The sequence below is a fragment of the Acomys minous genome, assembly GCF_964271855.1.
Source record: "Acomys minous genome assembly, chromosome: 13".
In the NCBI taxonomy this organism is placed as follows: domain Eukaryota; kingdom Metazoa; phylum Chordata; class Mammalia; order Rodentia; family Muridae; genus Acomys; species Acomys minous.
The window spans coordinates 14,354,939-14,381,646 of record NC_140495.1 but is presented as its reverse complement, the minus strand read 5'-3'; the positions used below and the strand labels follow the sequence as shown (position 1 = coordinate 14,381,646).

The following is a 26,708-nucleotide window of genomic DNA, read 5'->3' as shown; positions in this document are numbered from 1 at the left end:
GACTATATAATAAGGCTCTATACCATGGCCAAAGTTTAAGCAGAAATCTAAGAGCTACTGGAAATGAATTATGACACTATTTTTCTTCGGACCTCAATAGCAAACAGCAAGCACAACTGCCAAACCCTTTCTTTCTTTCTTTCTTTCTTTCTTTCTTTTTATTTTTATTTTTTATTTTTTATTTTCAAGACAGGGGTTCTCTGTGTAGCCCTGCCTGTCCTGGAACTTGCTCTGTTGACAAGGCTGGCCTTGAACCTAGAAATCCAGAGATCCACCTGCCTCTGCCCCTGCCTCCAGAGTGCTGGGACTAAAGGCATGTGCCACCATGCTTGGCTGACCAATTTTCTCAGCAAATGTAAAACCCGTCTGTTATCTTTGTGTGTCTTAGGAGCAGCTTTCTCAAGTTCTCGATGCCATGTTTGAAAAGATAGTCAAACCTGACGAGCATGTCATTGACCAAGGAGATGATGGAGACAACTTTTATGTCATAGAACGGTAGGAGACACTTTTTACCTGTTTGGCCATGCTTCTTGGATTTACAATTTAAGACAAAAGCTTCATTCTATACTATGTTTAGCCCAGAGAAGTCTAGAACCAGGTGAACAAACTTCCCAAAGCCTTTCTAGGGATCACAGCTACCTCTCTGTCCACGGCTGTCCTGAGAGCCCTGAGTAAAACCTCTATTTGGGGGAGATAGCCCTTACAGTTGAAAATCTTGCTTTTAGTTAGACAAAGAATGGCATGATGTACTCTGTAAACATGTCATTTGCCAGTGTTTAATTGACTTGATTCCCTGAAGAGTTTCTGTGACTGCATTGTCATGTGAATCTTTGGTTTCCATACTGCTTTTATTTGGAGTCATTTGTTAAAATTTATTTTAACAAGGCAGAAGAGGGCATCAGATCACATTATAGATGGTTGTGAGCCACCACGTGACTGCTGGGAATTGAACTCAGGACCTTTGGAAGAGCAGCTGGTGCTCTTAACCTCTGAACCATCTCTCCAGTCTGCTTTTAAAATGAATGTACCTCTGTAACCTCTATGCCACAACGCCTCTCTGCACCAGGTGTAGGCCATATTGGGAAAAACAATGTATTTGGGTTTACCTCACCAACTTACTTGCATCTTAGCTTCTTGAGTTGAATGTGTTCTCCTGAGGAAGAATAGATCTTCCTTCTGACTCCTCAGTCCTAAAGTAACATAATAAAATGTTATCAAACATTCATTATCTTCAATTATTCTTTAATAGTAAAATGTCTATTTATGTGTATGCATATTTAGATAAATTAGTATTTGTGTATATGCATACAAAATAAAGGTTATTTATTTATGTGTGATGAGGTGGTGAGGAGTAAGGTTTGTACACTTGAGTGCAGTGCCCTCAGAAGCCAGAAGGGGGTGTTAGATGCCTTGGATGTGGAGTTAAAGGCTGTTGTACACTGTCTGACCAGGGGGCTGGAATCTGAAGCTGGGGCCTCTAGAAGAGCACTGTGTGCTTCTCACCAGTGAGCTAGCTCTCCAACTCACTTTTTCCTTTTTAAAGTCATTTCAAAGTTTAAGAAACAAAACCCTTGTATAAATAGTATAGAAAATTATTTTAAGCCCAGCCCCCCAGGCTAATATAATGTCACATTTTAGTATATCAAATTGCTCAGAATAAGTTGCAGAAAGCTAGGCATGGTAGTCTACACCTGTAACCACAGCAAAGGGAAATAGAAGCAGGAGGTTCAGGAGTTCAAGGTCATCCTCAGCTATGGAGCAACTTCAAAGCCAGCCAGAGCCATCTGAGACCCTGTCTCAAAACAACACAAAGTAAGTTTCAAACGTAATGTTTCTTTATTTCTGAATACCTCCACCTATATTTCCTAAAAACAAGGACATTCTCTTAGGCACATAACAATTTTTAAATCAGAAATAAATGTTTTTATACTATTGCAGCCAAGATGTAGGCCTTATTTAGAATTTTCTAATTACTTCCCTGAGTTTGGGGATTCTTTTATTGGTTTTCATCAAGTAATTGTTATAAATTTAGCTTATCAAAAAAAAGAATTCCAATAAATTTATCAAACCTTTGCTTGTTTTTTTGGTTTTGGTTTTTTGAGACAGAGTTTCTCTGTGTTGCCTTGTCTGTTCTGGACTCACTTTGTACACCTCTGTGGCCTTGAACTCATAGCAATCTGCCTTCCTCTGCCTCTCTGAGTGCTGGGATTATAGGAGTGTGCCACTACACCCAGCTAAACATTTTTAATTATCTTGTTTTTTCATTTGCGCACTTGTTCTGTGTTTATATGTGTGTGAGAGTCAGACATCAAGACAAGTTGCTGGAGCCAAGTCTCTCTTCCACCTCATGGGTCTCAGAGACTGAAAATGCTCAGGTTGCTAGGCCTGGCAGCAAATACCTGTACCAGTGAGGTGCCTGACTGACCCCTGTTAAAGGAAGTTCTAAATACTGTATTTGCATGTATGTCTGGGCGCCTGTGTGCATGCATGGCACATATGTCAAGACCAAAAGAAGGCAGTGGGTACCCTGGTGCTGGGGGTAGAGGTGGCTGTGAACTGCATGGCATGGATGCTGGGAATCTAACTTGGGTCTTCTTCAAGAAGAACAAGTGCTCTTAACTGCTAAGTCATTTTTCCAGCACTGTTCAGATTTTTGCTTTGTTTTGAGACAGAGTTTCTCTTGGTAGTCCTGGCTGCCCTGGAACTCTCTCTATAGGCCAGGCTGGCCTCAAACTCACAGAATTTGTCTCTGCCTATCTCTGCTTCTGAGTGCTAGAACCAAAGATGTGTGCTACCATTCCTGGCTTTCTACATTTTAAAATACTTTATGTGGATGATATGCCTGCATGCATATCCGTGTACCACATGCATGCCTGGTACCCACAGAGACCAGGAAACAGCATTATATCCCCTGGGACTGGCGTTATAGACAATTCTGAAAGCCCTATCTAGTATAATAAGGCAAAAGTAAGGGAGAAAGTGCATGTAGACTAGGAAAGAAGTAAAACTCTTTGGAGGAAAAATCCAAAGACAATTTATTAAAGTTGTAAAGTCAAATGCAGGGCTGGAAACATGACTCTTCTGTGCCTCCAGAGGACAGGGGTTCAAAGGATTTGATGCCCTCTTCTGGCCTCCGTAGGTACTGCATGTATATGGTGCACAAATATTCATGCAGGCAAAACATCCGTGCACATAAAATATTATAACAACAACAATATCATCAAATGCAAAAATCATTTGTACATTTTAACAAAATTATGTTGGTTATCCCCCTGATAGGATTTTATGTATCTTAGACTCACAGTAAACTGACTGTATAACTGAGGATGATCTTGAACTTGTGATCTTCCGGCCTCTAATTCCTGAGTATTGTAATTACATACATGTACCATTATGCCTGGTTTATCTAGATCTGGGATCAAAACCAGGGCTTCCTGTATGCTAGGCAAACACTATCAGCTGAGCTATGTCCCCACTTTGCCCCTATTATGTTTTATATGAATCTGTCAGTTCTCAAACTTATCAGCAGTAATTAATTATTTCTTGTCATTCTTCTAGGGGAACCTATGACATTTTAGTAACAAAAGATAATCAAACACGTTCTGTTGGTCAGTATGACAACCGTGGCAGTTTTGGAGAACTAGCTCTGATGTACAATACCCCAAGAGCTGCTACCATTGTTGCCACCTCAGAAGGCTCCCTTTGGGGATTGGTGAGTGAGAAAATGCTTGGTGTGGTGTTAACTAGCTCTTCTAGCCAATTGTCTGAAAATTGTCTTGTAAAAAGTCTCATGTAAATGTACGTTTTCCAATTTTCCTCAGTGACTAAGCAACAAATCCTTTATTCTAGGTTACAGAGCTGTGTCTATATCCTTGTAGTGACAGACTTCTTGCTATGTCTTTGCTTGTTTTTATTAGGTAATTACAGAGTTAAGAGGTTACTCTCTGTGTACTAAGTAGCCTAACAGGGCTGCAGAGTGACACCCTATCACTTTCATACAACATAACAGAGGAGAAAGAACAGTGGCAGTAAGGTGGTGTTATAAAAGCCTTTGCTAGTTAGCATTTTCCGTTGCTAGTTGTATCAATAGCAGTTTATTCTGTATTCAGCTGTACACGTGTCCATTTGTCTATGGCCATGTCCAATAATCTTAGATCATCAAGAATGCTGATGACCATATTCAGTGAAATGGAATTTTGCATTGTCTAAAGTAAAACACCAAGTTAGATAACACATTGTCTTTGGTAAAAACACTGTAGCTCTTGTGTCATATTGTCCACTGGCTACCTTCTTTTTATATTGTTACATATCCATAATCTGTAACTCTTTCTTCAAAAAAATATTTTACAACACAGATTGCATATTTCACCTTTAAAATAAGGATATCTGTAGTCCTTTCTACTTACCTTATAAGAATTAATTTGTCCGGCTGGAGAGATGGCTCAGTGGTTAAGAGCACTGACTGCTTGCTGAGTTCAATTCCCAGCACCCACATGGTGGCTCACAACCATCTATGATGTGATCTGATGCCCTCTTCTGGCCTGCAGGTGTATATGCAGGCAGAACATTGGATACATAATAATAAATAAATAAATCTGTAAAGAATTAATTTGTCATAGAACTAACATCTTTTTGATTAATGGAAGAATAATAGGTGAATCAAAATTTCCTAAACTTGGTAAGAGACATATATATATGCACACGCACACATATATGTATATATACATATACGTGTGTGTGTGTGTGTGTGTGTGTGTATAATAGTGAATCCTGCCAGGTAGTACATGGCTTTAATCCAGCACTTGGCAGCCAGAGGCAGCTGGGTCCCTATGAGTTCAAGGTCAGCATAGTTTGCTTTGTGAATTTCAAGCCAGTAAGGCTGCATAGTAAGGCCCTGTCTCAAAAACCAAAAACAAACAAACTATAAAAAGAATGAATCTCAAAAAAGAAAAGCAAAGAAATTGATAGCCCAGTACGCTCATAAAGCTCTGAAAAATTAAAGATAGAAATCTCTTGAATGCAGAGAAGTACATTATGAATGGGGAGAATCCAAAGTAAAAATCCTGTCAGCCAACATTATATGATTCCTGAAAAGATCCTTCAAGAATTAGGACATTCTCAGCCAGGGTCAGTGGCGCATAACTGTAATCCCAGCACTTGGGAAGCAGAGGCAGGCGGATCGCTGTGAGTTCGAGGCCAGCCTGGTCTACAAAGCAAGTCCAGGACAGCCAGGGCTACACGGAGAGACCCTGTCAAAAAGAGTTTATACATTAACTGAGATGGTTGTTGTACATGAAGAAGTATTTGAGACAGTTACATTTTATAAGGAGAGAGAGGCCACACTGAAGTAAAACCTAACAAACTAGTAAGGTATTGCTAATACACTGCTGTGAATTACGTACGTATAATGTAAGCCTAGAACAACCTCTAGAAAGGTCTACAGTTGAATGCAGTAGTATGTTTCTTAGTCCTAGCTACTCAGAAGGCTGGAAACATGAGAATTGGAATTACTTAAGCCCAGGATTTCAGGGTCAAACTAGGCAGCATAGGGATATTACCATCTCAAAAAAAATGTAGGGAGATGTACATAAGCCAACTTCCAGAAAGTGGGAAAAGTGAAACAAATGGTATAAAACATCAAGAGAAAAAACACCAGGAAACATCAAATGGTAGGGGCAAGCCTTAATATGAGTAATTAATATGTTATCTAATGAGCTGGTGGTAGTACAGTCATAATCCCAGCACTTAGAGGCAGGAAGATTGACACAAACTTGAGACGACTTACTTAGTCTGCAAAGTTAAGTCCAAGCTAGACAGGACTGCAAATGGCAAGACCCTATCTCTAAAACAACAGGGCCCATGAGACAGCTTAGCAAACAAAAACATTTTCTGTATAAGTCTGACACTCTGAGTTCAGTTCTTAGAGCCCACAGTGGAAGGAGAGAACTGACTTGTGAAAGTCCTTAAACTTTTATGAATGTACCTACACACATAGTGATAAATGCAACTTTTTTCTACTTTGAAAGTAAGAATGGGCTGGAGAGCTGGCTCAGTGGTTAAGAGCCCTGGCTGCTCTAAACCCAGGTTTAATTCCTAGCACGCACATGGCAGCTCACAACTATCTGTAACTCCAGTTCGAGGGGATCCCATGCCCTCTATGGCCTCTGTGTACGCTGGATACAATGACTATATAAACATGTATGCAGCCAAAATATCCATGTACATGAAATTTTAAAAATAAAATAAAGGGGCTGGAGAGATGGCTCAGTGGTTAAGAGCACCGGCTGCTCTTCTAGAGGTCCTGAGTTCAATTCCCAGCAACCACATGGTGGCTCACAACCATCTATCATGAGATCTGGTTCTCTCTTCTGGTGTGCAGGTGTACATGCAGGCAGAACACTGTATATGTAATAAATAAATAAGTCTTTAAAAATAAAATAAAAAGAACAACAAAAAGTAAGCATATATGCCAATTTAAAAAGACTATCAGATTGGATTTAAGAAACAATCCAGTCAGGTGTGGGGCGCACACCTTTCATCCCAGCACGCAGGACTCGAGTCCTTCCCCACACACCCAGCCATATGCTGTTAACAAACTCACTCAAGTACAAAAATAAAAGCAAGTAAAAAAATAAGGATAGAAATCCATACATCATGCAAATGCCAATAAGAAAGAAATAATTGGGCTGGAGAGATGGCTCAGAGGGTAAGAGTACTCAGTGCTCTTCCAGAGTTCCTGAGTTCAATTCCCACCAACCACATCCAGGACAGCTTGTCTCAACAAAAATAAAGAAAAGGAAAGAATCTAGCCAGGCATAGTGGTGCACACTTTTAAACCTAGTACTGCGACACAGAGGCAAGTGGATTTCTGTGAGTTCGAGGCCAGCCTGGTCTACAAAGTAAGTCCAGGATAGGCAGGGCTATTACACAGATAAATCCTGTCTCAAAATAAAATAGAAACCAAAAAAAAAAAAAAAAGAGGAAAAGGAAAAAAAACCAATCTTAATATCAGACTTAAGAACAAAGAAAATTACAGGGACAAAGTGTAGTGAAAGGTGCGGTCTACCAGGTCATTATGGCAACCCTAAATATGTGTACAAAGAGTAACAGCAGAGCTTCTAGGTAAGTAAAGCTAACAGATCCAGACAGATCCTCGTTACAGATGACACAGACTGTCCCTAACACTGACAGGACTACTTGGCAGGAAATGATCCAGGCTATAGAAGAGCCTAACTACGTGAACCAGCAGGATCTAATTGAAATTTACAGATGACACACAGCAGGAAAGATTTAAGAACATGGGTAGTTACCACAATAAACCCTATCCTGGAATGTAAAGTAATCTTTTTTTTTTTTCTGGTTTTGGTTTTTTGAGATAGGATCTCTCTGTGTAGCCTCAGCTGTCCTGGACTCACTTTGTAAACCAGACTGGCCTCGAACTCACAGGGATCCACCTGCCCCTGCCTCCCGAGTACTGGGATTAAAGTTGTGCACCACCATGCCCAGCCTGTTAGTATCCTTTTTCACTGCTCTTTCACATGCCCTGCTTTTTATCCTGAGTACCTGTCCTGTCTTTTCATTAATTTAACTCTGTCCCTCCCTTAGTTTTCCCAGAAAATGTATTATTTTTGCTGCAAAATAATCTTCCATCAGTTTTGCCTGTTGTGATTGCTTTCAGTTTTTAAGAATTAAAAAACACACCCAGCACTTGGGAGGCAGAGACAGGTGGATCCCTGTGAGTTCGAGGCCAGCCTGGTCTACAAAATGAGTCCAGGACAGCCAAGGCTACACAGGGAAACCCTGTCTTGGAAACTCCTCCCCTTCCCCCCCCCCCCAAAAAAAAAGAATTAAGAAACATTTTCTGGCTGCACTGAAGATTGAACTGTGGACATCCTGGACTCTTATCAGTGAGCTGCATTTCAAAACTGTTTTGTTTTCTTTTTGTTTTTGTTTATTTTCGAAACAGGGTTATACTGCTGTGCCCTGGGATCCATCCTAGCAATGGTTGTAGCATTTTCCTCTGAACTTGGACCTAGTACATTTTGGTTTCAAGTGCTGTCTTAAACTTTTAAAGTTCCTATATATTTTTCCCCAGCATATGTCAATTAAAAAATTTGTACATATTTTATGCTTTGTTTTGTTTTTATTGACATGAGGTCTTACTATCATCCAGGCTGGCCAAGAGCTCAGCATGTAGCCCAGACTGATCTTGAATTTGTTTTTCCTGCCTCACTCCCAAGTATTGATTAAGGCCATGGCCCTCTATGTATTGTTGTCTCCTCATTACAGTACAAGCCCCGGGAGGGCATTATTTGCCGTGACTTTTGCCTTTTCTGAGGGCTACCTTCTGGCATTGAATAATGGCTGTGAGCACCCAGGTATTTGGGAGGGGGTGTTTTTGTTTTACATATAAAGCATATATGTTTTAAAAAGATTTTTCAGGGTTTCTCAAAGCCTTAAGCATGCAAAGGTAAGAGTATCAATCAATATTTATTAAGAGCACCCAGGTATTTATTTAGTGGGAGTTTTGTGTTCTCTTTATGGCCCATAGGTGGCGCTCATTGAGCATACCAATTTACAGTTTTGGCGGCTTCTGCCTTGCGCAGGTTAGAGGGTGTTTTTTCCTTCCAGCATCATCCAACTCTGTTGATACAGTGACTTCCTTAGCTCTCTAGCAATGGTTCAGCTTATCTGAACAATAGATATTCTCTTACACAGACATATACTAGAATTTTTCTATTTTTTTCTTGTAGGACCGGGTGACTTTTAGAAGAATTATCGTGAAAAACAACGCAAAAAAGAGGAAGATGTTTGAATCATTTATTGAGTCTGTGCCACTCTTTAAATCACTAGAGGTAAAGTTTGAATATGTGTCTATTTATGTGGTTTAGGAAAAGCTGTTAAAACTACTTTTACATTTTCAAATAATACTGCTCTAACCTAATTCTGTGACAATGGCATTCAATCAAGGGGTTTTTTTTCTTATGCTGTATTATACTATATAACTATATCTGTTGCTTAGATGTCAGAACGAATGAAGATTGTGGATGTGATCGGAGAAAAGATCTATAAAGATGGAGAGCGAATAATTACTCAGGTGAGTTGGGGTCTTACACAGCTCCTTTCCTGGAAGTCAGCATCTGAAGGAGCAGTGTGTTCCCTGTGGTCTGAGTCTGGTATTGTACATCTGTAATGGCAGCATCTAAGAGGCTAAGCCAGCAAGCTGGGCAGTGGTGTGCTCGCATTTAATCCAAGCACTCGGGAGGAAAAGCAGCCAACATGGTCTGTAGAAGGGATTCCAAGATACCCAAGGCCACACAGAGAAACCCTGTCTCAAAAATCAAGAAAAAAAAAACAGCAACTAAGGTAGTAGGTTCACAAGTTCAAGGCCAGCCTGGTCCACATTGTGTTACTCTGACTCCAATAGAAAACACAGATTTAGGGCTGGAGAGATGGCTCAGAGGTTAAGAGCACTGTCTGCTCTTCCAGGGGTCCTGAGTTCAATTCTTGGCAACCACATGCTGGCTTACAACCATCTATAATGTGATCTAATGCTCTCTTCTGGTACGCAAGTATACATGCAAGTAGAGCACTCATACATAAAATAAATATTTTTTTAAAGGAAAAGTTAAAAACCTAAGATTTAGCTGAACATGATGGCACATAACTTAAATCCCAGGACTCAGGAAGAAGGACAGGTAGGGCTCTGTGCGTTTGAGGACAGTCTCATCTATAAAGCAAGTTCCAGGTCAACTAGAGCTATGTAGAAAGACCTTATCTCAAAAAATAAAAAATAAAAAAAGGAGCTGGGTGTGGTGGTACATGCCTTTAATCCCAGCTCTTGGGAGACAGAGGCAGGTGGATTGCTATGAGTTCAAGGCCAGCCTGGTCTACAAATTGAGTCCAGAACAACCAAGGCTACACACAGAGAACTCTGTCTCCAAAAAACCAAAAAATTAAAAAAAAATTTAAAAAGGGAAGAAAGAAAACAAACAAATATACAGGGCCTCCACTACTGGAAGCTCATGTCATTCCTCCTACAGAGACTCTGAAGTCCACTAATGTCCACTCCCTGAGACACGGGGAGCTCTTGCTGCTTGTTTGTTGAAGTACACAGACTGAACTCACATGCTAAGCAAAGTCTGTACTGCTGAGCTGCATCCTTAGCCCTTAAGATTACCAAGTTGAGCCGGGCGTGGTGGCGCACGCCTTAAATCCCAGCACTCGGGAGGCAGAGGCAGGCGGATCGCTGTGAGTTCAAGGCCTGCCTGGTCTACAAAGTGAGTCCAGGACAGCCAAGGCTACATAGAGAAACCCTGTCTTGAAAAAAAAAAAAAAAAAAAAAAGATTACCAAGTTGTCCTAGCCGTGGAAACCCCGGAGTCACTGTGATGACAAGCATGTGCCACTGCGCTCAGACTCTTGTCATTTGTTCTATTGGACAACATTTTCTCTTGACTCTAAATAAGCTTTATTAACCTGTACTAGAATCCAGAAAAGACTCGGGGCTTGTGCTCTCCATTGTCTTTGTGCTGACACCAGTGGTAAAACATACCTATGAGATGTCCTTGATAGAGCCCTTGTATCTTTTTAGCAAGTTAATTTGGTTTGGTTTGGTTTGGTTTTTCAAGTCAGGGTCTCTCTGTGTACCCTTGGTTATCCTGGACTCACTTTGTAGACCAGGGTGGCCTAGGAACTCACAGGGATCCACCTGCCTCTGCCTCCTGAGTGCTGGCATTAAAGGCATGCGCCACCACGCATTATTAGCAAGTTAATTTTGAGTAATGTAAGATCCACACAGTGAATGGACCATTCTAATTACAGAAGACTTCAAAACGGACATGATGGTGCATGCCTAGAATCCCAGCACTTAGGAGGTGAAGGCAAGTGAGTCAGGATTTCAGGGTCACCCTCGGCTACATAGCAATTCTTGGCTCTCCTGGCCTACATGTAATGTCTTTTAAAAATAGTATGTGATAGTTTTCTCTGTTGTATTTGTATTTTACTTACATGTATGATGTGTCCCGGCCCACGGGACAAATTTAACCAGTGTTCACCTGAATGAGGGAGTGGGGATTGAAAGTGGGGGACAGAAACGTGAGAGATATTGAGCCAAGTCTGGAAATTTCTGACCAAGACTCTTTAATGCCAACAAGACTTAATATAGCAAGGTCAATAGGATCTATTGTAATCTCACTCTCCCTAGTCCCCAGGCAAGAATACAATGGCCTGAATAGCTCCCTGTAAGAACTTCCTTGATCCTCTGGGTGGTTGCCAGTAGGGACTTCCCTACTTCTTTCAATGGTAAATAGTCCAAGGATAGCCTAGAACACAAGACCTCCTCCGGCAAAGGTCAGAAACTCTAAGGTCACAGCATGTAGCCTAAGCACGGGATTTCTGACATGGCAGAATCCAGTAGGGCTCCCCACACATGTAAATAGTTTGAGAGACTTTTCCAGATATAAACTCTGCCTATGGGTCTGACAAAAGCACTGGGAAGTGATGTGCTTGTGTTGAGTTGGGCACTGTGTCTGCCCTTGAGCACAGATGGAATGGGAGGATAGTTTTAGATCAGTGTCAGTCTCGGGACTGTGTGTCTGAATTCTGTACATGGAACCCACCCCACCAGAGCTTTGGGAACTTATGAGGAAAGAGCAGGGGAAAGCCCACCAAAGGGATAAAGCACTGACAAAAGCATGTTTGTTCCAGCTTGCATCTTTGAGTGGCTTTGCTTTCTAGGTAACCCTTACATAGTTTAAGAGTAAGAGAAACAAGACTCAAGTAATACACACTGTGATAATGCATTTGAGGAAAGTGGGAGTATAGGAAAGGAATTAATTAGAGGCGTAGTGGTGCATGCCTTTAATCCCAGCACTTGTGAGGCAGAGCCAGGTGGATCTCTGTGAGTTCAAGACCAGCGTGATCTACAAAGGGAGTTCAGGACAGCTAGGGCTGTTACACAGAGAAACCCTGTCTTGGAAAACAAAAACAACCCCCCTCCCAAAAAAAAAAAAAAAACCCTCTAATTTTGCCTTGAATATACAAAATACTAATGCCTTGAAATGTTCATGTTTACTTTATAAAGTAAAAGTTTGTTTGCATTTATATTACATATTTATTAAGGCAATGAGCTATATAGAAAAAGCCCACATTTGTTCTGCTTAAAGCATAGCAAACCGGGCCTGGATAGATGGCTCAGTGGTTAAGAGCACTGTTTGCTCTTCCAAAGGACCCGGGTTCAATTCCCAGCCACCACATGGCAGCTCACAACTGTCTGTAATTCCAGTTCCAATGGCTCTGACACCCTCATGCTAAAATAAAATTAATTATTTTTTTAAAAAACATAGCAAACCATTCTCCACATTACCTCACACTTGCACCACATACTGTCTGAACAAAATGCTAGCCAGTGAGGCTGGGTATGGTGGCCCATCCCTAGGAGCTTATTATCTCTTTCATCTCAAGTTATTGGCCTGGAGTTGGTCCTATTGTATCATTGAAATTTCAGTAGCATGTGTACAGACTGATGTTCTCTTTTTTATTCCTTATAATGTTTGTGCCTCTTTTCTTGTTCAGACTTGCCAGCAGCTTGTCAGTTCTTTTGTTATCTCTGTGACCAAATTTCTGATGGAAGCAACTTACTGAAGGGAGGGAAGATTATTCTGCTCAGTTTCAGGGACTGTCAGCTCATCATGGTGGGAGGAACAAGTCAGTCCATCGCAGGAAAAACAGTAATCAGAACAAATGAAAAGCAGGGCTGGACTGTAACTCTCACAGATTCACTTGTATTGACAAAGCAAGGCCCTGTGTTCTAAAGGCTCAGTAACTTCCCAAGAAAGTATCACCAGTTGGGGACCAAGTATTCAAATACATGAGCCTTCAGGTGACACTTTATATCCAAACTGCAACACAAAAATTTTTTTTAAGTTTTTTGACAAAATATGGCTGCATAGCCTATGCTGGCCTCAGATGACTGAATGCTGTGATTATAGGCATGAGCCAGCATGCTCAGCCTGGGGCTAGATTAACTCAGGTGAGTCAGTCTCAGATAGTGCCCATGTGGGGTTTAAAGTGGTCGGGCAGACTCTCTGAAGACAAAACGCACACATGCTGGCTGTGTGGTAGTGTACTTGGGAGGCAGAAGAAGGAGAGCTGATGAAAGGTTGAGACTAACCAGGCGTACATAATGAATTCCAGGCCAGCCAGACCCATCTCAGAACAAAACAACAACTGATAGCACATGGTTTCTATTGAATTATCCATAGTTTGTTCCAGAAGTTAATTGTGAGGAATGAAAAAGTGAAATAAACCAGAAGCCTCTTCTCCTTTGTCTGCTTGCCTGAGTGTCTCTTCCTTCCAGCTTCTGCTCAGATTTCACCCTCCCCTGAAGTTGTGCTGTACCCTGCACACAATGACTACATAGTTCATTATTTGTTGAGTTACCTGAATGACTTGTTCAGCCAGGTAGTATAATAGTAAAGCAAGCAAAAGGAAAGCCTAAAGCTTAGAAAGACGGCGTTCAGGCACCTACTGCACCATGTGCATCCATGCTGTCCGTAGAGGATGACCTTGAATAGCATTGCTCTTGAAACAATCTGCTTTAGAAGAAAGAAAAGTAAAAGAAAGCCCAAGGTCTCGCTGGTTGTAGTAACGCATACCTTTAATCTCAGCACTTAGAAGGCAGAGAGACAGGTAGGTCTCTTGAGTTCGAGGCCAGCCTGGGCTCTGCAAAGCAAGTTCTAGGACAGACAGACAGGGCTACACAGAGAAACCTATCTCAGGAAAAATAAGCAAACAACCCAAGGCCTCTCACTGGTCTAGCACTCACTAAGGCCAGGCTGGCTGACTAGCAAGCCCCGGGGACCTGCCTTTGCCTGTCTCTGCAGTACTGAGATTGCAAGTGTGCAGTCCCATGCTGCTTCCTCCCACCCTAGAGGTAGACCTACACTCTAGTCCTTGCTTTGACTCTGTTTGCAGTATTCTTGTTTACTGGTCCCTGCATGGGTTTCAGCGCACTAACATAGGCCGTCAGTGCAGTGATAATGCGTAGTTGGTGACCTGGTCATATTCCTGGAGATAAATATGAATATTCAAGAGGGGGCATGATAGTCATTATTGGGTTAATTCCTTACTGGTCAGGATCCTCTGATTTGTTATGAATTTGCTAGCCATTCATTGATCTGCTTGTCTAGTTGGAGATAGAGAGCTGAGGCCAGACGGCGCTCACAGTCTCCACTGCTGGATGTGATGCTGACCTAACCTCCTCTTTTTCAGGGTGAAAAGGCTGACAGCTTTTATATTATAGAGTCTGGAGAAGTGAGCATCTTGATTAAAAGCAAGGTGAGTTTGGGTCGCACTGTGCCAGGTGTCAGTGTTCACTTTGTACAGTGTGACCTGTACCTTAGAGTGCCAAGCTGTCCCTGTTCTAAGGTGTATGACTACCATTAATAAAGAGTATAAGTAAGAGTATAATAAAAGATATAAGTAAGAAAAATATAAAAACACTAATAAATATAAGAACATTATGTAATTGGTACACAGAAAATCGAATGTAAAGAAAGCATCCCTGTTTTTAGGACACTGCTAGGGAAAGTCTCCATTGCATTACTGTCATGGCGTTCATGGATAGAGAGATGTTAATAATTGATGACCTGTATCTGGGGGAAATGCCCGTTAACTCTTTCTTGAGAGGGGGGGGCACTCCTGTATCCCAGACTGGTTTCAAACTTAACTATGTATGTGACAGAGGGTGATTTTGAACTTGCTATCCTTGACTCCACCTCTCATGTGCTTATGATTATAGGCATATGACACCATGCCCAGCTTTATCTGGTGTTGGGGAGCAAACCAAGGGTTCCATTAATTCAAGGCAAGCATTATAGAGGCAGAGCTATGCTCCCAACCTTCAAGGAGTTATTCTTATCAGTAAATCCATCAAAAGCAAATTCCCAGCCCAGTGGTGGCGGTGGTAGTGGCGCACGCCTTTAATCCCAGCACTTGGGAGGCAGAGGCAAGTGGATCTCTGTGAGTTCAAGGCCAGCCTGGTCTACAAAGTGAGTCTAGGACGGCCAAGGCTACACAGAGAAACCCTGTCTCAGAAAAACAAAAAAACCAAATTTCCATTTTTTTCTTTGACTATATCAATTTGTTGAAATAGTAAGAGATATATAAATTAAATCTAGTATGAAACCTATTACAAAATATACTTAGTAAAGGTTTAAGCTATAGGCAGGGAAGATGTGGGGCCAGGAAGATCGTGAATTCAAGAATAGTCTGGATTACATAGTGAGATCCTGCCTCAAAAAAAAAAAAAAAAAAGCTAAAGGCAATACTCTAATCACTGCCCAGCTTGATGTCCATGCAGTATACTAAGTAAGTTTTTATTCCCAATTATAATATATTAAAAACAAGCCACATATGTTTATTAGTGTCTAAGGGAAAGCTCAGTTCTTAGTTTAAAATAGAGCTGCTAGGCTGAGGAGGAGTTGGCATCCTCACCTTGACCCACAGGACCCACATGATATGAGGAGAGAACCAGCTACTGCAGGTTCCTCTGCCTCCCACATGTGCACTACAGCCCGTGCACACGCACAATAACAACAATGCAGCACAGGGTCTCTCTGTGTAGTCCTGGCTGTCCTGGAACTCACTCTGTAGACCAGGCTGGCCTTAAACTCAGAGATCCCATTGCCTCTGCTTCAGAATGCTGGGATTAAAGGTGTGCACCACCACTGCCAGGCCCAGTAAGGTTTTTGTTTTTTGTTTTTTGTTTTTAATAGAACTGTTGTTTCACATAAAACAAGAGTTTGGAACTTGTATGTTTTTTTCTTTTTTTAAGATTTATTTATTTGTTATGTATACAGTTCTGCCTGCATGTATGCCTCCATGCCAGAAGAGGGCACCAGATCTCATTATATGGTTGTGAGCCACCATGTAGTTGCTGGGAATTGAACTCAGGACCTCTGGAAGAGCAACCAGTACTCCCAACCTCTGAGCCATCTCTCCAGCCCCCTTCCATGCTCTTTACTTGCAGTTTTAAACTACTGATACATATTTGCAGATTTCTAAAGTGTTCCCTGGCACTGTCTGTCATGACAATGGAGTATTTGATGTGTGGGACTAACAGCATTGGGGCCCTGGGAAGTCAGGGAGCTCATCAGAAATTCGAAGTCTTGGGCTCTGCAGTACACCTACTTAATAGGTTTTCTCCACTGAGAAAATGAGCCAATTCAAGCCAAATTAAAAGTATAAAATGAAGTTTATTGGGGGTAGCTCTCAGGAGGGTTCACTGGTCTCAGAAAATGAGTCCAGGAAAATTGCCCTGCAGACCGGGAAGGGGCGGGACAGACAAGCACATGTGTGTAGAGGAGAGGAAGGAAGGGAGAAAGAGACCTGGGTGGCTGTGGCCCTTTTTATGCAGCGTGAACCCAGCACTGGCAAATGATGACAGAAGTAGTTGCTAGGTCCCTGAGGACAGGCCAGTGGCATTGCCTGTTACTAACAGGGTTAGAGTTAGGGCTCCCATGTTTGGAATCTAACACTGTTGAGTCAGACTTTGCATTGTAAAGCAGCTATTATGTATGACAGTGTAGTCAGTGCTGTTCTGGATGTGTTAAGTTCAGAATGTACTAAGTTGGCACAAGTACGTCTGCAATGCCAAAGATGCTTCAGAAGTTGGCAACAGAAGCTGGGCTTGGAGCATACCGATAATCCCAGCACTTAGGAGGTGGAAGCAGAAAGCTTAGACGTTCAAAGTCTTCCTCAGGTACATACAGTGTGTGAGGCCAGCCTTGGCTGCATAAGACATGTCTTAAGAAAGAAAAGCAGGTGTGGTGACACATGCGTTAATCCCATCACTTGGGAGGCAGAGACAAGCAGATCTCTGAGTTCAAGGCCAGCCTAGTCTACATAGGGAGTTCCAAGACACCCAGACCTATGTAGAGAACCCCTGCTTTTAATAATACGTAAATAGGACTGGAGAGATGGCTCAGAGGTTAAGAGCACTGACTGCTCTTACAGAGGACCTGAGTTCAATTCCCAATAACCATGTGGCTCACAACCATCCATAACGTGGTCTGATGCCCTCTTCTGGCCTTAAGGTGTACGTGCAGGCAGAACACTGTATACGTAATAATAAATAAATCTTTTTTTTTTTAATGTATAAATAGATAAATTAGAAAGCACATTGATTCACCTGGAGCAGCAGACCACCTTCAGAGCTGTCAGGGCAGAAGTGTGGAGGAATGAAAAGACTAGATATGTAAACTAAAGTGTCAATTCTAAATTTATATTTAAAGATAATAAAGACTCAGGGGTGGAGAGATGGACCCCATAGTTAAGAACGCATAATGAGCTAGACAGGAGGCAGAGGCAGGTGGATCAATGTGAGTTTGAAGTCAGCCCGGTTAACAAAGGGAGTCCAGGACAGCCAGGGCTACATATACATAGAAAAACCCTGTCTCAAAGAACAAAAAAAGAAAAAAAAAAAGAAAGCATGATGCTCTTACAAAGGACCAGAATCTGTTTTCCAGAACCCACAGAGGATGGCTTATACAGATCCAGATAATCTGGAGCCCTTTCTGGCCTCTCTGAGCATCTGTACTCATGTGCACAAGCACACATGTGCATACACACTAAAACACAGTGTTTGAGAGAACAATAACACCACCAACAAAGAAGGGCCGGCAAGATGGCTTAGTGGGGAGAGCCTGAGTCTGAACACTAGAACCCCCATGGTAGAAAGACCTGATTCTCACAAATTATCCTCTAACTTTTAAGAAAGAATTGGAGCTGTAGAAATGCTCAAGAGTTCAGAGCATCCTGGTCGGGCGGTGGTGGTGCACGTCTTTAATCCCAGCACTTGGGAGGCAGAGACAGGTGGATCTCCAAGAGTTTGAGGCCAACCTGGTCTACAGAGTTCCAGGATAGTAAGGGCTGTTATACAGAGAAACCCTGGCTCGGGGAGAAAAAGAAAAAGTTCAGAGCATCCAGGTAAGGTGGCATGTGCCTGTAATCTCAGCACTCAGGAGGCAGAGACAGGTGGATCTCTAAATTGGAGACCAGCCTGGTCTATAAATCGAGTCTAGGACAGCCAGAACTACACAGAGAAACTTTGTCTCAGGAGCTGGTGATGACGACACACACTTTTAATCCAGCACTTGGGAGGCAGAGGCAGAAAGATCTCTGAGTTTAAAGCTAGCCTGTTCTATAGAGTGAGCTCCAAGACTGTCCACAACTTCCTGTAAAGTCCAGCTCCAAAACATCTAATGCCCTCTTCTGGACTTCATGAGCACCTACACCCACAGGGCATACACACACACACCTATGAAAATAAAACATTTGTTTTCAAAAGGTCAACAAAATATCTTTTTAAAAAAAAAACACAAAGGGAGCTGGGCATGGTGGCACATGTCTGTAATCCCAGTACTCAGGAGGCAGGAGCAGGTAGATCTCTCTGAGTTCGAGGCCAGCATGGTCTACAGAGTGAGTCCAGGACAGCCAAGGCTGCACAGAGAAACCCTATCTTGAAAAAAACAAAAATAACAAAGGATTATCCATGTGTAGTAGCACACACCTGTAATCTCAGCACTCAAGAGGCAGAGGCAGGCCCAACCTGGTGTACATAACTAATTCCAGGCTAGCCAGAGCTAGAAAGTGAGAGTCTGTCTCATAAAACAGGGGGAGGTGTTGTCTTTCTGCCTGTAACATTCATTAGTGGTTCTTAGAGACAAAGGCTGATTCTCATAATTTGTTGTCATTGCCTTATTTAGCAGATGGATTCCTAAAAAATAAGAATCCCAGGGTAGGCCGGGCGTGGTGGCACATGCCTTTAATCCCAGCACTCGGGAGGCAGAGGCAGGTGGATCGCTGTGAGTTCGAGGCCAGACTGGTCTACAAAGCAAGTCCAGGACAGCCAAGGCTACACAGAGAAACCCTGTCTCAAAAAACCAAAACAAAATAAAATAAAATAAAGAAATAAATAAAGAAACCCAGGGTAGTAAATACAACACAGCACACATGTTTAAAGGGTATAGCTAGCTTTTTACTTTTTATTTTCTTAAGAATTATTTATTTAGGGGCTAGAGAGATGGCTCAGAGGTTAAGAGCACTGTCTGTTCTTCCAAAGATGCTGAGTTCAATTCCCAGAAACTACATGGTGGCTCAGAACCATCTATAATGAGATCTGGTGCCCGCTTCTGGCATGCAGGTGTGCATGCAGGCAAAACACTGTATACTTACTAAATAAATAAATAAATATTTATTTTAGCTGGGCGTGGGTGGTGGCACATGCCTTTAATCCCAGTACTTAGGAGGCAGAGGCAGGTAGATCGCTGTGAGTTTGAGGCCAGCCTGGTCTACAAAGTGAAGTCCAGGACAGCCAAGGCTACACAGAGAAACCTTGTCTCAGAAAACCAAACCAAACAAAACAAAATCCTCCCCCACCCCCCAAAAAAGAATGGAGGTGCATCGCTGGTGCAGGTGCAGACGGTACCTGAAAAGAACACTCCCAGACTGTCTGAACCAGCACATAGTCTTGTGCTCTGGCTCGTTACTAAGGGAAGAACGAGCAACGGGCCTTGTCGTGCTTCAGCAGGGCTTCAGTCACATCTCCCAGAGTTTGTCATCTCCACAGAAAATTCTGGCCCTGCCCAGTTCATGTCTGTCTTTACCTAAAATGTGTTAGGGCTTAGGTAGAATCCCAACCAAAACAACTCTTCGTTTGTACCAGGCCACAAAGATTTATCTGTTGAGTTTACAGGGTACAGTTAAGAGTTTCTGCCAAGTGAATTCTTCAGTAATTTTGTTGAAGTTTATGAGAAGGGAATTTGAGTGTATGCACCTGGAAATGCCATCTGTGATCTTAGAGTCAGCCGGGGTCATACTCTTTGCCTGTTGCAGACTAAAGCAAACAAGAACGGTGGGAACCAGGAGGTTGAGATTGCCCACTGCCATAAGGGGCAGTACTTCGGAGAGCTTGCCCTGGTCACCAACAAACCCAGAGCTGCTTCTGCCTATGCGGTTGGAGATGTCAAGTGCTTAGGTAAGGAACACTCTGGTTGTGAGGGGCTTACAGAGCCTCACTCCAAATGTGGGCAGCTAATGGTTGCTGGGGGAGGGAAAGACTGTCTTCATAGTGTAGCCACTGATACGCTGCATATGACATAATCCTAATTAACTGTATCTTCCTCTCCCTCAAAAAAGAGGGAACTAGCTAGGAAGAGGAAGGGGATGGGGAGGAGTGAGAGTTGGACAACAAATGGGGTGGGGTAAATATGATCAAAACTATATATTTTGATGTATTAAGATACCATAATAAAAATCATTATCATGTACGATTCTTATGCACTAATAAAAGCTTTTAAAATGAAAAAATTCTTTGTGTATTACTAATGTTTTCTAGTATACAGGGGTTTTTGTTTTTTTTCTGTCAGCAGCCTTGATAGCCAGCTCTTGTTCAGGTGTAGGTCTGGATCATTTGTGTGAATTAACTCAGGTAGTAAAGCTTTATGTTTTATTTTTTATTTTTTGTGAGCGAGTTGTAGGGCATTGAGCTTAGAACCTTGCACATTCTGAGCACAAGCTGTGCCACTAAAGCTTTACTGAAATTATTTCTGAGCAGTGAATACAAGCTGTAAGACAGGCCCACAGGCATGTGAAAGCAAAGTGATGGAGGCCCGTGGAGGAAAAGACAGGCAGGCGCTGCTGTGCAGATGCAGTCCTGCCACGTTCCTACAGACGCATCCCCTTTCCCAAGCACGCAGAATCCTAAAACGTAGTCTCCTGTAACATGAGTGAGTAATGTGTTTAGGGAAAGGATTGCACGCAGGAAATTGTTTCGGTGGTTAATGTAAACAAGTCATTCTCTCCCACACCTCTTTTCTAACAATGCAGTTATGGATGTTCAAGCGTTTGAGAGGCTCCTGGGACCCTGCATGGACATCATGAAGAGGAACATCTCTCATTATGAAGAGCAGCTGGTGAAGATGTTTGGCTCCAACTTGGATCTGCTGGACCCAGGGCAGTAGATGTGATGAATCTCGGAGCCTTCTCAGTGTGACATCAAAACCTTCCAGTCAGCCACAGAACACACACAGAAAACAGACACAACAGAACCGTTCCTGCTGTTGTCACCGCCGCTGCCATTGCTGTGGTTAAGGGCATTTAGAAATCTTGAAAGTCAGCACTGAAAGATGGACAGAGGCTCCACCCACACCCACACCTCCACTTTGCTTCTGAACGCCCGTCATTAGACCACTTATGTAACGATTACTCCAACCGGCTTTCACATCTTTAGTTCAGAATGGCATGTCTCTCCAGCAATTTAAGTGCCTGATACAAAGTCCAAAGTGTAAACATCCTCCTTTCCTCTCTTGCTGCTAATGTTGCTTCTGAAAGTTTCCCCGAGGTCTGCAGACACCTCCACAGCCCTTCACAAGGGAGGAAATGGTAGAGCCTTCAATCTCCTCATTTGTCTTTTGAGAGTCCACAGTGTGTTCACAATTGCTGCTTTTGCTTTCACAGTGGAAGATGGTAGCAGTCATATGGAGGTCTGTGCCCCAGTGGCCCTGTACTATTTGCCGGCAGCTACATACCATAAAGCTGAGTCCAAACCCATGATGCTCAAAAAAAAAAGGCCCTCTTGAGGGCCCAGCAGGTCCAGACAGAGCAGACTAACTGAATACTTAGACTCACATTAGCAGGAAACTTGGATTCAGCATTCTTGTCCGTAGTGCCAGGAAAGGTTATCTGGGTTAGGGTTTTTGTTATTTGTTTTTAGTAAGTTTTGTTTTGTTTAACCTCTGTGCAGTTTTCATAAATGAATTGCTATCCATTTCTAAGGAGCCAGGGTAGCTGGTTAGCTCAGCTGGTTAGAGCATGGTGCTGAAACAAGGAGCCAGGGTCTGGAGGTGTCATCACTTTATCTGACCTGAGTCAGATACTTCCCTGAGCAACCCCTGCCATGTCTTATTCACCGGCTAATGACAATAGGCTGACAGGAGGTTATGCTGCACAGAGAACCCATTTCCTCCTTTTTCCAGCACTGTTGCATAGCTTGGCTAGTAGTCATCAATTTTTTAACTCTTAAAAAAGAAGCTATTTTTTTTAAGGAAATTATTTCTCTATTTAGGGAATTCACCTTGGACATATTCATATACATGGAGTTTGTCAGCTGACTCAGGCATTCGTCCTAAATATCTGTTTTCAAAAATTGGTATTATTGGGGTAGGGGTTGGGCACGGCTTGGTGGCACAGCACTTACGTAGTGTGTGCAAGGCTCTGGGTTGATCTCAGCTCTATAATAACCACAGAAAGAAAAGACATATTTTACACATAAAGTTAACCATGAAGGCCCTGAGAAAAGTCTCAGCTTTTGCTATGGTCACAGTAGCCAAGAAATGTCCAGGGTAGATGTCACCACGATTTTGGTTAATACTCTTTTTGTGTTCCATGAAGTGAAAGCAGGACTCTCCAGACTGCTCCATGTAGCCTGTGTTACAGCTCTGGGGCTTGCATGGTTGTAACTACTATGAAACAGGCAGCTAGCACTGGAAAAGCCTTGTGGTGATCCCGAAATTTCCTAACGATCTTTTCTATGGTATTGCTTTATTAACTAAACCACACCTTGCACTTTGACAGAATAATACCTGGTTTTTGCAGAGGTGCACTGGGTGCAAGGAGTAGCCCAGAAGCGCAGACCCAAGAACTTACAAAAACTCTGAACCCTCGCCTCACCCTCCATGCCAGCATTGGTTAGGGATGGTTGTGAATCTCATGCCAGAGTTACTCCTGCAGGCTGCTAAGGCTAGGCCCTCACACGCCCCAGGCACCCTTCCTGCCTCACTGATGGCTGCTCTCTTACAGAGGAGGCACCAGGTCCAAGTTCTCCTCTAGTGACTGCTTGATTCCTCCCTGTAGTGTGACCTGTGATGGGGGCATGGGAGAGATACACCTAGTCTGCAGAACTAGTGTGAGTGATGAAAGACACCGCTGTTACCACAGTGCCAGGACCTGACAGTGTTCCAATTCCCTTTGCAGCTTAGAGTTCAAAGGTGACAGACAAGTTTTCCTCAAGGCTGCAGTGTTCCCACTGTGCCAGTCAACCCCTGTGGTTGATGGTTGGGTCTCCCAGGGAGGAGTGTCAGAAGGGTTCCTTTCTAGCCCCTCTCTCCTCAGGCTTCGGGCTTCCTCCCTCTTCCCTGGCTTTGCTATTGGCTCTGGATGGCAGAGAATATTCCTCAGAGGTCCAACTGCAGTATTTTCCTTCCTCCAGCTTCGCCCACCTACTCTTCTCTTGATTGGATTCTCTGCAGGGCAATGAGCTCTTGTGCTTTTGTCCTCTCAGTTCAGAGTCTTCTTAAAGAGTTCTATGTTCCTGATAGAGAGTCTCAGAAATCAGCATTGAGTTTTTCTTTGAACAGTTTAGTAAGCAAATTCAGCAGCAAAGTGGCAAAAATAAATAAAAAGTTCTTTAGCAGAGAGGTGATGTTCACCCTGGTTGCCCAAACTCTCTTCATGATGGTGGAGTGGTTCGCTGTGTGCTGCTGGCACCCTGGGCACACAGCGTGTTGTGGCATGTCACAGTCTTCATTTTAAAAAGATGAAAGCATTTGCACAGAGAAAGAAAGACCCATGAATGTCATCTTTTATCTTTCTCAGTCGGTTGACATTGGAATTTTTGTTTTTGATACGCACTTGTAAACCAATCTCGCCAAGTAATGGGTGGTTTTGATTTTTCACTACGATTACCTCTTGTTCCTCCTGTCTCGACTGCTGACGTCCCTTCGACTGCTGACGTCCCTTCGTGATTCTAATGTCTATTTTATGGGAAGCAGCCTTCCCATGGGTTTCCTATTATACACTGCAGGGCTATCTTTATATAAAAAAAGAATGAAAACAGTCGCTCACCTCTTGGAGGATTTGCAGAAAACCATTTAGCCCGCCTTGAGCAAAGGCTCGATTCCTCAGTTTTTCTTTTGTTGTTTTGTTTTTAACTCATTGTAATAATAAAAAGAAAACCCCAATTAAGCATTATTGTGCTACCTCAAAGGTAAAAATACTCTAAGGTCCTGAGTTCTATACATGGTGTTCAAAATGTCTTTCAATTGGAATTTGTTTTTTAAATCGTTGGGGTGAATCTTATTTTAACTTGTTTTACACTTGTATTTTAGTCTCAAAAGAATATATGATTGGAAAGCAAACAATTCTTGATCTATGGTATTGAACATATACTTACAAGTCACTAAGAATTAATCATTGTTTGCTGTAAACAAGGTTGGGTTGTTTTTGTTTGTTTGTTTTTTAAAAGGAAACTCTAGGGCTCGGCTTCACTCTTGACTAATAAAGGCTGACAAATCATGTGTGACTTCCCTGGTGTCATCTGTGTTGAGTGTTTGTCTTCTCTTTTAAGGGTCCCAGGCCATCGCTGCAGTCACCAGGCGGCTGTGCTGTTGGGACTGATAGGACCCTTGAAAACTAGGGAGGAGAACCTGCTCATTGTCGTAAGTGGGTTCTACAGAGAAGCAGTCAGCAAGGTGGGGAGGGTGAGGAGGGTTTTGAGGTGTGCCATAAGGGCTTGGTCCATGTGCTTACTGAGGCAAGTCTGAAGACCTGCAGGGTGGTTCAGCAAGCTGGAGACGCAGAGGAACGTGCCGTTTAGTTTCTCGTCTTAAGTTCAGTGGCCCAAGAACCAGGACAGCCAGTGCTGTGGCTCCTGTCTAAAGGTCAGCAGCCTCAAGAGCCGTGAGAGGCAGACAGCAGGAGAAAAGGCCATGTGCCAGGTCAGCGGCCAGAAGGAAAATTCCTACTTTAAAGACACAAAGCCAGGGTCTTAGAAAAACACTCTAGCACTGAGCTACACCACCAGCAGGCAAGTCAAAGGGATTTATTCCATTTACCAAGTTAAATGCTACTCTCATCCAAAACATATACTCACAAGAGTACTCATATTGATTGACCAAATACCCATAACCTAGACAAGTGGACATAAAATGAGCCATAGCAACATGGCATGCTGATATAGATAAGAGCAAGGGTACCCATTGTACCCCTTGCCAGGAGGAAGATACCAGTGGTAGCAGAAATCATTTCCTGTCTGCCAGGAAATGTCTTTGTATTACTATGGTTAAACTAGTAAGGATGACAGCCTATTATACTTCGACAGTCTTTCCCAGAGAGCTAAGGAAGCTCACTGCCTATTACCTTCAGTGGACAGATGCCTGATGTATAAATAGCCAAGTGATAGGGACATAGGAATTACCTACCTAGGTCCCAAGAAACTGACAGCTGACTCTCTAGAAGCCAAATTGTCCATGTTTGTTTGTTTTGGTTTTTTGAGACAGGGTTTCTCTGTGTAGCCTTGCCTGTTCTGGACTCGCTTGGTATACCAGGCTGGCCTTGAACTCCCAGCCATCTGCCTGCCTCTGCCTCCCAAGTGCTGGCATTAAAGGCATGTGCCACCACGCCCAGCCCCTAATATCCATTTATAAGCAAGTATATACCATGTGTGTTTTTATTAGGTCTGGATTATTACCTTACTCAAGATAATCATTTCTGCTTCCATCCATTTGCCTGCAAATTTCAATGTTTCCTTGTTTTTAGTGGCTGAGCAGTATTCCATTGTGTAAATGTACCACAGTTTCAAAGCCGGCCATGGTGGTGTACGCTGTGGTGGCTGGGCCTTAACTTGTGACAATCCTGCCTCAGCCTCTTGGGATATAGGCATGAGCCATTTCCTGTACCCAGAAGTCAATTTAAATTTTTGTTTTATCTGTTGTCTCAAGAGACAAATCTGCCTCATTACAAATATAGCAAGTGGTACACAGTTTTCTGATTGGTTTTGAATATGCAAGCAAAGTCAGTGTTAGGGACATATTCAGTTCCGAATTCAGATGACAATTGGCAAGTTCTGAGTTGAAATGTCATGTATTAGATGTGACATAGTTCATTGCTTTGTTGGACAAATCCTGATGACTCACTTGTGAATGTCTTTGATATTAAGCCCAAGAATTCCAGCAGTGATGTAGTCCACCAGGGGGTTCTAGACCTTTCTACTCGTGCTGATGGAATTCATTGACTGTTTTTGGATTCCTGTGGACAGCAGCTAAGGCCATCTACTTTAAGTGGTTATGACTCCAGTGTCTACAACCTTGAGATATAAAGTGTGCCCTCTCTCTTGTCTGTCTCTGTCTGTCTGTCTGTCTCTCTCTCTCTCTCTCTCTCTCTCTCTCTCTGACTTAGCATGTACACCTACACCTACAAGTAAGAAAAGGGCATCAGATGCCATTATAGATGGTTGTGAGCCACCATGTGGTTACTGGGAATTGAACTGAAGACCTCTGGAGGCACAGCCAGTGCTCTTAACCACTGGGCCATCAGTCCAGCCCCTTTTCTCTCTTGTTTTTCAAGACAGGGTATCTTTGTGTAGCCCTGGCTGTTCTGAGCAGGCTGTCCTCACTGCCTGCTTCTGTGCTGGGATTAAAGGCAAGTGCCTTTCTTTCTTTTGGTTTTTTTAAGATAGGGTTTCTCTGTGTAGCCCTGGCTGTCCTGGAACTTTGTAGATTAGGCTGGCCTTGAACTCACAGCCACCTGCCTCTGCATCTCTAGTGCTGGGATTAAAGGCATGTGCCACCCACTGCTGCCTGGCTTCTTGCCTCTTAAACAAGTGGTGTAAACCAAAAAAAAAAAAAAAAAAAAAAAAGCACACAGTGG

General features: G+C 42.8%; 1 protein-coding gene across 2 annotated transcripts in view; it reads left to right on the top strand.

The window, feature by feature from the left end:
• Window positions 1–24,356, top strand: part of PRKAR2A (protein kinase cAMP-dependent type II regulatory subunit alpha) — a 55,802-nt gene extending 31,446 nt beyond the window's left edge. For both annotated transcript variants that reach the window (XM_084752717.1, XM_084752718.1), the window contains exons 5-11: window positions 389–495; window positions 3,559–3,712; window positions 8,754–8,855; window positions 9,023–9,097; window positions 14,274–14,339; window positions 19,899–20,040; window positions 20,892–24,356. In XM_084752717.1, coding sequence (XP_084608843.1) covers window positions 389–495; window positions 3,559–3,712; window positions 8,754–8,855; window positions 9,023–9,097; window positions 14,274–14,339; window positions 19,899–20,040; window positions 20,892–21,025 — 780 coding nt within the window. In that variant the 3' untranslated portion in view covers window positions 21,026–24,356. The remainder of the gene's footprint in view (window positions 1–388; window positions 496–3,558; window positions 3,713–8,753; window positions 8,856–9,022; window positions 9,098–14,273; window positions 14,340–19,898; window positions 20,041–20,891) is intronic.
• Window positions 24,357–26,708: the final 2,352 nt, after the last annotated feature.